This window comes from Artibeus jamaicensis, unplaced genomic scaffold (assembly GCF_021234435.1).
Source record: "Artibeus jamaicensis isolate MK-2021 breed Jamaican fruit bat unplaced genomic scaffold, CSHL_Jam_final contig_373, whole genome shotgun sequence".
Taxonomy (NCBI): Eukaryota; Metazoa; Chordata; class Mammalia; order Chiroptera; family Phyllostomidae; genus Artibeus; species Artibeus jamaicensis.
The window spans coordinates 1-12,319 of NW_026521807.1; the positions used below are offsets into that span (position 1 = coordinate 1).

The 12,319-nt window shown below is 40.5% G+C and overlaps 1 protein-coding gene and 1 long non-coding RNA gene across 2 annotated transcripts in view; one reads left to right on the plus strand and one right to left on the minus strand.

Annotated features, from left to right (window-relative positions):
• Positions 1 to 306: 306 nt before the first annotated feature.
• Positions 307 to 3,206, plus strand: LOC119055827 (uncharacterized). The gene is made up of 5 exons (XR_008391460.1): positions 307 to 398; positions 1,183 to 1,357; positions 2,323 to 2,414; positions 2,576 to 2,680; positions 3,043 to 3,206. It is a non-coding gene; the product is annotated as an uncharacterized LOC119055827 (long non-coding RNA).
• A 59-nt stretch (positions 3,207 to 3,265) lies between these two features.
• Positions 3,266 to 12,319, minus strand: part of GFM2 (GTP dependent ribosome recycling factor mitochondrial 2) — a 58,034-nt gene continuing 48,980 nt past the window's right edge. The window contains exons 17-20 of the mRNA XM_053664463.1: positions 10,314 to 10,493; positions 8,206 to 8,321; positions 4,321 to 4,503; positions 3,266 to 3,696 (exon numbers count right to left, since the gene is read on the minus strand). Coding sequence (XP_053520438.1) covers positions 3,568 to 3,696; positions 4,321 to 4,503; positions 8,206 to 8,321; positions 10,314 to 10,493 — 608 coding nt within the window. The 3' untranslated portion in view covers positions 3,266 to 3,567. The remainder of the gene's footprint in view (positions 3,697 to 4,320; positions 4,504 to 8,205; positions 8,322 to 10,313; positions 10,494 to 12,319) is intronic.

Sequence of the window (12,319 nt, forward strand, 5' to 3'; positions counted from 1 at the left end):
TTTATTTTATTCTAAGATACCCATGAAATTACTAGAGATTGCTGTTTCTATACTGCCCTGTGACTTACATGTCTTCCTGTGCTGGGGGCGTGCTTAAAGACTCATTCATTCAGCAAATGACTATTAAACCCCTCTGCTGTGGCAGCATCTGAGCCACGTCCCCAGAAAGAAGGAGCCTCAGGGCTTACCGCCGACATTTAGCTGTTTCTGTGATAAAGCTGTGCTGTACTGAAAGGTACTTAAGACCACTGCAGTCTGTGGTAGAAAATATGTGGATTGTTAACCTTGTGATCCAAAATAACTTAAATTATTTTCTCAATGGTAGGCTTTTGGATATTATTTCAACCATAAAGAAAGGATCCATCGTCTGGCAAGAGGTTTTTGATGACAATGTGAAGGTGAGAAGTATGAAGACTGCATTCAATTCTGATAATCTAAGAGGCTTGATATTGTAACATCCTGGATGTAACAAATCCTTAGGAAGCACCCCCCAATGCTGGGGAAATTAGCTTCCTTTTCCATTTAAACTTTGATTAGGCAAGAGCTGCGGACTGAGCCCAGTGTGAATGGTGTTTCTTTTCTTCCATGCACCTCCCTCTTCAGTGCCTCCTTCTCATCACTCCCCTCCTATCTCATTAATCACAAATAAGTACTTTGAAGTAAGTTCCTTTTTTCCAGGAATGGGCGAAATAAACACATAAGAACAAATGAGTCTTTATTGCTAGTAAGGTCATTTTAAGTAAAATAACCAAAGTACACTTGTAACTTTAAATGGCATCTCTCTAACATAGAATTCTTTATTTTCCTTTGGGCACCTGAGAATTTGCAAGTCCAGCTATTAGTGCTCCCTTTCCAGAAGGGCTGGTGACGTCCTCACCGTTTCAGAGTACGTAACAGTGTGGTAGAGACAGGACCAAAGCCCTTGTTCACTACACCTGCATCATGTCCTAAACAGGCAAATGTTAGATATCCAACCTGAAGGCTGATGCAACTTCTAATTGTAAGTTGCTATAAGAAACAGTATTTGGCACTAACTCTGAGGGGAAAGGGGAAAGAAGATGATGCGTGTGGTTTTTCAAGGATCTTAAAGTTATTTTTCTAGTTATAAATCTTGGACTTTAAATTTCATGTACTGTATTTGGTAGACCTAGCAATATATATTGCAATTTTTTATTTTAATAGCTTCAGCAAGGCACTATCATTCAAGTATGGAAACAGGACAAGTATGTTAATGAACTAGAGGTAATCACAAAAGCTGGCTTCCCTGTGATCCTTTCTGCTCCGTGGTACTTAGACTATATCAGTTATGGACAAGATTGGATGAAATACTATAAAGTGGAACCTCTTGATTTTAGAGGTAAGTGAAGCGACTGGCATTATCCTGATTTTCTTCTCTACCCTCCCACAAGGAAACCCTTACCTAGTTATTACCTACTAACCAGCCTCCCTTTTATGTTTAATCCTTGATTTTATTTGTGTTTACTAAAAAGAAGGGCCCCAGTATCATTGGAAACTTTGAGAAAGAAACCAAATCCTTCCCTAAAAAAGAACTTGAAAAGTAGATCCCCCTAGATTTTTATCTCCATTTTTAGGGGTGAGTCTTGTTTCTGCATTTTAAAGATGTTTGACTACGTTAACCTTGCATCTCCTCTTCTGAACTGCCTCTCCACTGTAAGACACTTCAGCAAGGCTATAGGCTAGTTCAGTGGATTTCCAGCTGTGTGGTCTGGAGGTTCTGGGGGAGCAGGCACAGAGGGAGCTTCAGGCTCCCAGACCCTCTTTGTAAAGAACAGTTTTACTCTGCCCTTTTTGTATACCAGACTTCAATGTAACATTTTGAGAAAAAGAATTTTGCTGTTTAAAAAAATTTTTTAAACTGTAGGTCTATCAGCAATTGACCTAACTTTCTCTGGAAAGTATTTTCTGAGAATCAAAGTCATAATTACTATAAAACAAAATATTAGATACTTAGTCTCTTTTTACTACCAAGAGATATAGATATTAAAGGCAGGGGTGGTAGTCCCTAGTATTCCAATTTTTATTCCCTGGCACACTATTCACAGAGGGGGGAAAAAGTTTCTGGTGACCGAATCAGTTTGTAAGCCAGTATCTTCATACCGGCACACGCTAAAAAGCACCGTATGAGCCACAGGGCCGGGGTGAGAATGAGGCACCCCTGCCGCGAACATCTGCCAGGGCCCTGCTGACTGCAGGAAGAAAGTGTTGCCCTGGGACAGTGGCAGGAGAAACCAGTGCTGCCTCTGTATATAAGCCTTAAGTCACAATCACTTCACTTACACTGATGCAATGATTTTAATGTAGGTTCTCAGCAGCAGAAACAACTTGTCCTTGGTGGAGAAGCTTGTCTGTGGGGGAGAATATGTGGATGCAACTAACCTCACTCCGAGACTATGGTATGGAATTTCAGTGATGGCATTTGAATGAAGGTGCCTTAGTTTCCCTTTTCTATCCAAGTCAGAAGGCATTAGGAATTTCCCCAAGTGTATAATTTAGATACTTCTTTAAGAAAACATGGATTAAAACTGCTTTGGGAAACATGTGGTTTAAATTTTAGGCCTCGGGCAAGTGCTGTTGCTGAGAGACTCTGGAGCCAGAAAGAGATCAGAAATCTAGACGATGCCTACAGAAGACTAACAGCTCACCGCTGCAGAATGGTCAGGTAAGACTCTTCTGCAAGCCAGGGGCACTACTGAGTCCAGGGTGACTTTTAGCCTCAGTGTTAACTAGCTTCTTGGGTATTTCTGCTATAAATACAAATGTATGTCACCTAAGAAACAGTGATTTAATTAGAAAAAAATTAGTAATACCTATGAGGAGAAAGTCTATTTGAACTTATAGCCATTTTATAGCTATGCTAAATTTAGGTGTGACTTGGATCTCCATTTTGATTTACTTTAACAATCTCTTTTCAGTAATTAGTGCTATAGTTGGTGATTCTGACTTAAGCTGCTAAGCTCTTTAAGATGGAGATGAGTCAGAGCGACCTAAAACAATCTTCCCCTCCTGCTTCACCTTCTGCAGACGCGGCATAGCTGCGGAGCCTCTTTACATCGGATACTGTGGCACCTGAGCTGGACCAGAAGGGGAAAGCCCTCAGCAACGCACTGCCGTGGACTCGGTTTGAAATCATGTAAATTAAGATTTGGTATATTGTTTTTGAATAAAATATATTTGAATTGATTGAACTTCTGTCTTCTACATTATATATAGAAGACTGGCAACTTTCTGTGAGAGTATCTTAAAAAAGCAACAACAAAATATATCGTTCAATGCGTTCAAAAGGGCTGTGTCTTTACTGACATGAAGGACCTCGTATAAACACGTGTAGTTCAGGTACGTTAACTTTCTACATCAGAGCACACTTCTCATGACATAAAGCAGAATGGGCCGCCACAGCGCCACTGTCAGGTTTAAGTTACCTCTTTCAGTTCCTTGAATGTATTCAAATGGCAATTTATTTGTCCAATAAATAAAGAATAAAAATTGTCCTTACTGATAACGAACAGGCAGATGCTCCTGAATTTCTCTCCAAGGACCTAGGAGCACTTAGGTCAGCCCACTTCTACGGTTGAGCAGGGCACTTTGGTCTTGAGGATTCATGGCTTGATAATTAGATAGTTCTAGGGCAAAAGTAGCTGAGCCCGATGTTACCGTCCGAAGAACAGTTGAATAACCCTAATCAAAATAATTTAAATCAGTTATCTCATCCAATTGAAGCCTCAAGTTTCTCTTCCTGTTGCTTATCCTTGAACCATTAACCAGGAAAAGTGATTATGTAACTTAACCATATCACTTTTTCAAATGGGTCACTCAATTATTTTCCTCAGGAAAAGTCTGATGTAGAAATATTGTGAGGACAGAAAACAGTAGTGTGGGTACATGTCATATGTGTTCCCTGGTCCCAGCAGCTGGTAAGAAGACTCTCCCAGCACCTGGGTGCTTGTTCTAGAGCAGAAGAGGCTCGTGGGGAGAATGACACTTGCCTGAAAACTGGCCATGATAGAAACAGGGTAAGAGCTTGAAAGGGAAAAAATGGAGGGCCGGCGCCACACTTTGGTACAGCACCCTCTGCTGTTGTGGAGGACTGGAGTGGTCCCCACGATGCGGCAATGCCCTGGATTCCCCGACCACTGAGTCCAGAGTCCTCACAGTTCCCGAAGGCTGCAATCTAACATGCACCTGCCAAGTCAAAGCCCTGATGCTTCTTTTTCAGGTGTCACTGATCGTTTATGTTTAGCGTAAATATCCCCCATATTAAAAAAAAAAAGAATATGTACTTTTCGGTCACGAAGTACCTACCATCATTTCTGCTAAGGGGACAAACCCAATAACAACTCGGTTGTCCTGACGACTCTGGATTTCCTGAATGTTCCCTCGTCTTTGTGCCAGGTCTGCCAGGACGGGGCTCAGGTGATCTCTAGTCACTGTAACCTCAAGGTTCATCAGGGGCTCTAAAACTTGTTTATCAGCTTTCTTTAGAGCCTAAAAAAAAAAAAATCAAAGAACATGAATTCCTCTTCCCTAAATTAGAAGTCACATTTCTGTTAAAAAATTCATTACAAATTAATATTCCCCATACCCTGGGAAAAGACATACACCTACTTTATAAAGCCAACATTTTGTAAGAAGTGAAAAATGTCAATATTCACTTGTATGCGGCCGACGACAGTACGTCCGAGCTCTCGTGTGGGGGTTGCCAAGGGGGTGCTGAGGGAGCCGCATCACATAGAGCCCTGGGCATATGTGGTCGGAGGTACAGTGAAAGAAAACGAGCCTTCGATCAAAGACTCAGTCTTCACATTTAAATGTCCTGTTTTGTTCCTGATGCCTATAGTTATAATCCATGACACATGTCAGGGCAATCAAAGAGGGAAACATGGGAGAGCTTAAAATACAGAGAAATTTAACACAATAGTGTGGTAGAAACACATCATTTATTTATAATACGGGGTCGGCTAAAGTAGGTTTACAGTTGTGAATACGTGAAACACAATTTATTCTTATACTATAATTTATTAATTTCCATACAACTATAAACCGACTTTTGCCCTCTCCTGTAGATTATCTATTCAGAATTTTAGATCTCAAAGACCAAGAAGAACAAGCACATAAAGAAAATATGAAAATTGAAAAAATCATAAGCAGTGTAGGGCAAATAGGAAGTGCACAAAACTGGGAAAGTAGCACTCATATAAATAAGACTTATTGGGGCCACCCGGTAGACACCATCCTTAACAGGATCATTTGCCAAACGACCTGGTAAGTGGGCTTTGGATGGAGTCTGCAAATACCATTAAGTACTGGTTAGTTCGATTAAAAAAAGCTATCCTACTTCTCCAACCTGCCAGACTGCAAAAAGTAACAAAACAACCACCTACAAATGCTGAGCCTCTGTTTGGTCATCAGGTAGGATGTAATCAATTTAGGATTAGCAATGCGAACCACATAAACAAGAGAGTTTGGCTCTGGAATGTGCCCCCGCCTCTATCTGGGTTTGGCTGATCATCTTTCTTTCTGCTCCCACCGCACCACTCACTTCTCACTATTACTAAGGCCTTCAATGGGGCCGTTCACGTCACCTATACTGTCAAAGATCGCTTCTGGGTCTCTTAACCCTTCTGTCCCTGACGCCTCAGCGCCTCCTCTCTCCCCTCCCTATTTACTCTCACAGTCATGAAAAATGGACAGACTAGTAAAACTAGAGTATATTCTGTTTATCACAGAAATTTCAAAAAAGTAGCACATAGTAAAACAACCTTTCAGTTCTTCATAGCTAATTAAGCCTTTAAAGTCATTATCAACTGAAATGATATCTATAGAAAAGGTATCTAATAGTCTTTGAATGAGAAATGTTATTAAAAATAATGAAAGTCAACAGCAAATGCCTCACCGTTATAACCTCTGTAGTGTCAGTTCCAACTGAGACTTTTGTGCCACTTCACATGTCTTTTAGAACAAAATAACGGAGTGGAAAAAGGTAAAAATTAAAGAGGAAAAAATACTACAACTAAGGGAAGCACTGAGTTCTGTGTAACTTTAGTAGGATTCGCTGGGCTCATGGATTTGTCCTTGGTCCTCTTTTCTCTTCACAGTCTTTTTCTTGGCGACACTGCCTAATGGCAGAACTTCAAATGTCTTTGCACGGCTTCCTCAAAAACCTTAAACTTCACCCAGCTCCCAGTCTCCGAGTGTTCTGGCCTTGTACTCCACTGGCCTGCTTGAGGACAGCGTCTCGGCAGCCTACCTACAGCACCCAAACTAAGCTCGTCATTTCCGTTCCCCGCCCTCTTGTCTATTCTTTCCTCTTTCTACTGATGGCGTCACCAGTCTTTGCTTCACCTGGACATGCACCTTTGCCTCTTCCCCAAGCCCACATTTTGCTGTGTATTATACTGCGCCCTTTTCAGCCCATTATAGTTTCTGAGAGAAAAATAAGGGTGAGCATTATACATGGGAAGTATTAGTTCTGTACCTATATAAATATTTTTTATGTTTATTTATGCTTATGGGTTAAAAGTATAACTCTAGAAAGTAATAACATCTGTATGCAAAATAATACCCCAGACTATGATAAAGTTTTGCTTCTAAATATAAATAAAAATTGAACTTAAAAATTAAAACAAAAGATTTTTCCTCCTGAAAGTTCGGGCCAAAAATCATGGGTCCACATTACACATGGCGAAGTAACGGTGATCCGGAAGACTCCCATCCTCACTGCACTCCCATGCTGTGCCTGTGCTCCCAGTCAGACATGGCTCAGCGCACTCTCTGTCCCAAACCAGCTCTTCCCTACTCCGGTCCCCCCTGGATTCTAACGATGACTCTGCCCGCTTCAAAACCTACTCATCACTGTTCTCAAAACAAACCACAGACTCCTATACTTTTAAAAGGTTTCTCTACGGTTTGACTCTATTTTACTTTCCCAACACTAATTTTCACTACTCTCTTGCCTTCATCTGGCACCTGTAGCTAAAGGGACTCTAATTCCTCCCTGTCTGGAATGCTTCCTACAGAGCCCAGATTCACCAAATCATCACGGCTCAAATATTTGTTCCTTTCCAATAATCCCACCCAAACTGCACTTCGCAGCTTTTGTGGTTTAGTCCGTTCTATGTAATATTTTGTCTACTGGCTATATTTAATTCCCTTTTAAATCTAAAGTTCCTCATGGTCAAGAAAAATGTATGGATCCTGTATGTCCATTTCAGTGCACTGTAAGCACAACACGAATGGCTCAATAAATATATGAGCATCACTGATTTCTCATAAGCAGGGGAAGGAGTTTCCCCACTAGCTAAAGCTTAACAAGGGCTGGAGTACTTTCATTAGGAGTATTTCATTTGAAGTAATGAATTAAAACTAAAGATTAAGTGCAAAGCCCTATAAAGTTCATTGTTTTCTAGTATAATCTTAATAAAAAGGCTAACCAACTCCCAAATACTTATAATTTTATTTTTAGAAGGCATATTAGATTTTGAAGGACTGGCCAATATATTGGGGCTTGGGGTTAATTTAGAAACATTACTCATCTTTCAGGTTATCACTACTTCAACATTAAAGCCAATTTCAGGAGAACTTTAAAAATTACCAGAAGGTAAATGTTTTTTTAACAATTTAATCATGACTGTAGGAGATATTTCTAACTATATGCTTAGGCAAACAATATCAATAATTTTATTTGTGTAAGTATTGTTTCTTGATCAAAAACTTTTAAAAATGTATGAATTTCAACATATGAGGTCTGTCCAGAAGGTATCAGCCATGTAACATGAAAAATAGAGACGTTTATTGAAGAAGAGACAAGATACAAGAACACTGGACACAGGACAATGACGCCTCGGTCCCTTTCAAAGTAGGCAGCTTGGGACCAATCTCATAGTACAGTGGCTTTGTGCCTGGGATGGGGAAAGCAAAGTTGCCACTTAAAAAAATCTGCCTATGTGCCGAAATCAGAGGACATTTTGTAGCTAGTATGTTAAATAGTAAGATCTTAGACCATCTTTGCAAATAAAACCCTGGTGATTAAAGAAATCGAAGATTCTCCGCGGTAAAAACTCTCGCTGACTGCGAGGCTCGAGAAGCGAAGACACAAGGTCAGCACTGCAAGCACAGCTGCCTGCGGGTCAGTCAGCACCACTGTCAGGACAGTCACCTTAAAGCAAAACGCACCAGGTGGTTACATACCTTCTGTGTACATCTTGAGACACAGGCAGAAATCATAGTTGAAGAGGTACCAGGATGAATTATCAGCGAATGTAAAGTAACTGCCACATCTTGAACTGGGGATCCAAGCAATGGTCCTAGGCAAGGAAGAACATGTGTTAGAACTCAAGATGCAGTGAGGAGTAGCTGAAATATAAAGAAAGAGGGAGAGAATTACACTCCCAGTTCGACATGTGAGGAGCTTGGAAGTCATCACTCAGTCCTAACAAGTAAAAAAACAGACTGACAAAGCAACTCTTCTCAGTTCTGTAAGAGAGGGGAGAACACAGGGCAAACCACCGCCCCCAAGAACGGAGAAGGCAAACACAGGGGGTCAGAGCTTCCTGGAGCAGAGACTCACTGGCAGAATATGCCCCAGGAAGCAGTGCCGACATAGGAAAACCTGAACTGTAATTGATAAACTGCTGGAGGTTCAGTGTGGACAAATTTGAGAGTTAAAAACTCCAGGGGTACCTGGTCTTTTGGAGGGACGGGCAGAGGCAGGGGACCTAGTTTTGTGAGATTTAGCAGCTCAAGCAGATTCTCACAGTAAATATCAGAGAAAAGTCTCCTTGTGCTTCTGGTAGAAGAAGGGGAAAAGAAACCATTCTAAAATACACTTGACCCTTGAACAACATGGGGAAAGTAAAAGAACTGACCCCCAAGCAGATGAAAATCTGAGTATAAGTAACTCTTGACACCTTCAAAATTTAGAGTCAACCTTTCCCTTTTTTTGTATCCACTGGTTTCACATCTGTGGATAAAACCAACTTCAAATAAAAAACAGTACTTCAGAGCACTCTGGTTTTATTATTATTATTACTGACTTTTAGAGAGAGAAAAAAAAACACATCGATTTGCTGTGCCACTTATTGATGCATTTTTTAGCTGACTCTGGTATGTGCCCTGTCTGGAGATCCAACCTGCAACCTTAGTGTATCAGGATGATGCTCTAATCAACTGAGCTATTTGACAAGGGCCAGAGCACTCTGTCCTTAACAAGGCCTGCCCTCGGGCGAACCAGAACTTAACCTGCAAGGGGATTATCGTCTGAGTCTGATGTGGGAAGTACCCTATTCCAGATCATTATGGCCACTGTGCCCCACCGAGGGAGGATGGAAACGAAAGAAAACAAGAATCACTTGTGCAGTTCACAGTCCAGAGGCAAGGGTTTACTAAAAGACTGAGACCTAATCCCAGGGCTACAGAATGCGTCCCATCTCCCACACCTCACCACTGCATTACCAAATACCTATTTACAGTAGTTCCTTTTACCCAGTACCTCATGTCCAGCTATCAAAAAAAATTACAAGGCACATTAAAAGACAAAGAGCACAATCTGAATAGACAGAACAAGCATCAGAACCAGACGTAGCAGGGATGTTGGAATGATAAGACCAGGAACATAGAACAACTATGATTAACATGCTAAGGGCTCTAACTGATAAAGTAGACAGCATGCACGAATGAACAGGCAATGAAAGCAGAGAGATGAAGTCCTGAGAGAAACAGAGCCCTGGCTGGGTGGCTCAGCTGGTTGGAGTACTGTCCTGTATACCAAAAGGTTGTGGGTTCAATTCCCAGTCAGAACACATGCCTAGTTGCAGGTTCAATCTTCAGACCAGCCTCATACAGGAGACGTCTGATCAATGTTTCTCTCTCACATCAATGTCTCTTTCTATTTCTCCCTTCCCCTTTCTCTAAAAAATAAAAAAAAAACAAATCAATGAACATGTCCTTGGGTAAGAATATAAAAAACGCAAACAGAAACGTTGGAGTATAAAAACACCAGAACGGAAGTAAGAATGCTTCTGCTGGGCTTGTAAGTAGACTGGACTGGGCTAAGACTCAGTTACATAATTAGCAGAAACTTCCCAAACTGAAAAGCAAAGTGAACAGAAGACTGAAAAAACAGAACAGAATCTCCAAGAACTATGGAATAATTACAAAAGCTGTAACACACAGATAATAGGAAGAGAAAAGGAGAAACCCTACCAACGTTAGGAAAAAGACTGAAATAATCTGTAGTATTGGCAGTGACTGAGCGGTTGAGTGTGATACTCATGCTTCCTCTCACCTGCGTACCTTACCTTGGAGGCATGCACTGTGAATGCCATTCTCAATGGCCTCTCGGGAGCCCCTCAGAATGTCTTCACTAACACTTTCGGCATACTCAATAACTGGCATAACAGATGATGTTTCCACGGGTTTTACTTCCAGTTCCACAGTCACAAGGTGCCGTCTGTCTCCTAAAGTTCTATCTAAGGTATCTGTAAACAAATTGAATGTGGTGCCTCAGAGATCTGTTCTGAAAAGGTGTCAAGATGCCACTACTTGGAAAACTGCAATTACCAAGTTCAAGCTCTCATGAAATACAAAGTAGGAGAAAATGTTTACAAGGGCACTAAGTATGGTATAAAAATGTCAAAGTACTTCTATCAAAAAAGTATCTGCTTCCATGTTCATCAATGTTAAAAGCCCGCTCTGAATCACCTATTAACATTGCTTTAGTTAAGTTGCTCTGAGGCAGCCCTGACCACTGTGGCTCGGTTGGTTGGGCATCGTCCCACAAAGTGAAAGGTTGCTGGTTTGATTCCAGGTCAGGGCACATGCCTGGGTTGTGGGTTCAGTCCCTGTTTGGCATACATAAAATGAGCAACTGATTGATGTTTTTCTCCCCCTTATTCATTCCATCCCCCCTCTCTAAAAATAAATAACATCTTTTAAAAACAAGATGCTTCGAGGCAGCTGATCACACAAATTTTGATATGCAGATTATACTCAAAGTTTTTGAAACATGTATGTGAAATTCTTTTTTTTAATATATATTTTTTAAGATTTTATTTATTTATCTTTAGAGGGGAAGGGAAGGAGAAAGGGAGAGAAACATCAATGTATGGTTGTCTCTCATGCGTCCCCTGCTGGGAACTGGCCCACAACCCAGGCATGTGCCCTGACTGGGAATTGAACCCGATCCTCTGGTTTGCAGGCCCGCGCTCAATCCACTGAGCTACACCAGCCAGGGCCCTATGTGAAATTATTTTAATAATGAAAGTTTTATTTAAAAGTAAAACATTTAGGCGAAAATGTCATATAATGAAAATTAAAAGGACATTAACCCTGCTAACCTAAAAACTTAAATTTCATATATTCTTCTAGTAATATTACATGCATTTAAAGTTTATACTTTCCCCCAAAACTAGTGAAATGTCTTTTTGTAAAACTAAAAATATTGTCTCTCATTAACCAACAACCAATAGCCGTCACCAATCTGCAGGCTATATTCATGTGAATGACCATGTAATGCAATAACTCACAGCCCAAATTCAAAACTAAGAATTAATCGTAGCCTATAATTCCTCTTCAAAATTCTTTTATGTTTTATACCCAAGGACATGCTTCTTGATTTTAGAGAGAAGGGAGAGGAGGGAGAGAAACATCGATAGGTTGCATCTCACATGCAGTCTGTCCACAGACCAAACCCGCAACCTAGGCATGTGCCCTGACCAAAATAGAACCTGCAGCCTTTAGGTTTACGAGACAATGCTCTGACCAACTGAGCCACACAGACCAGAGCCATAATTCCTTTTAAAGCTAACATCTATTATGAACTACTTTATAATTACAAATATGTGCATAAGCTAAAAATAAAATGAACATTGAGGAAACCTAAAATTACTAAAGAAACAGAATATTACTAGTAACCTAAAAACCTTCTGAAGCAAACACTATCATGACATTACATTTAATCATTACCGTGATTTTCTTTAGAGTTGTATCAGATATGCATGCATCCCTAAACAACATAGTTTATTTCTGCTTCGTTCTGAATTTGTTGGTATATCGTATGTATTCTGCAGCTTGTTTTTTTTTTTTTGGCTTCACATTGGTGGGTCATACGGGCTGATTCATGTTGATACAGCCCATTGTTTTTCATTGTTATATAGTATTCCACGGTGTGGCCATGGTATCATTTATTTATCCATTTCACTGTCCACAAATATTTTGGCTGTTTTTCTACTTCCAGTTTCTTTTTTAAAAATTACAGCACTATTACAAAGATTCTTATCTGTCTCTCCTTGCACAAGAGTTTCTC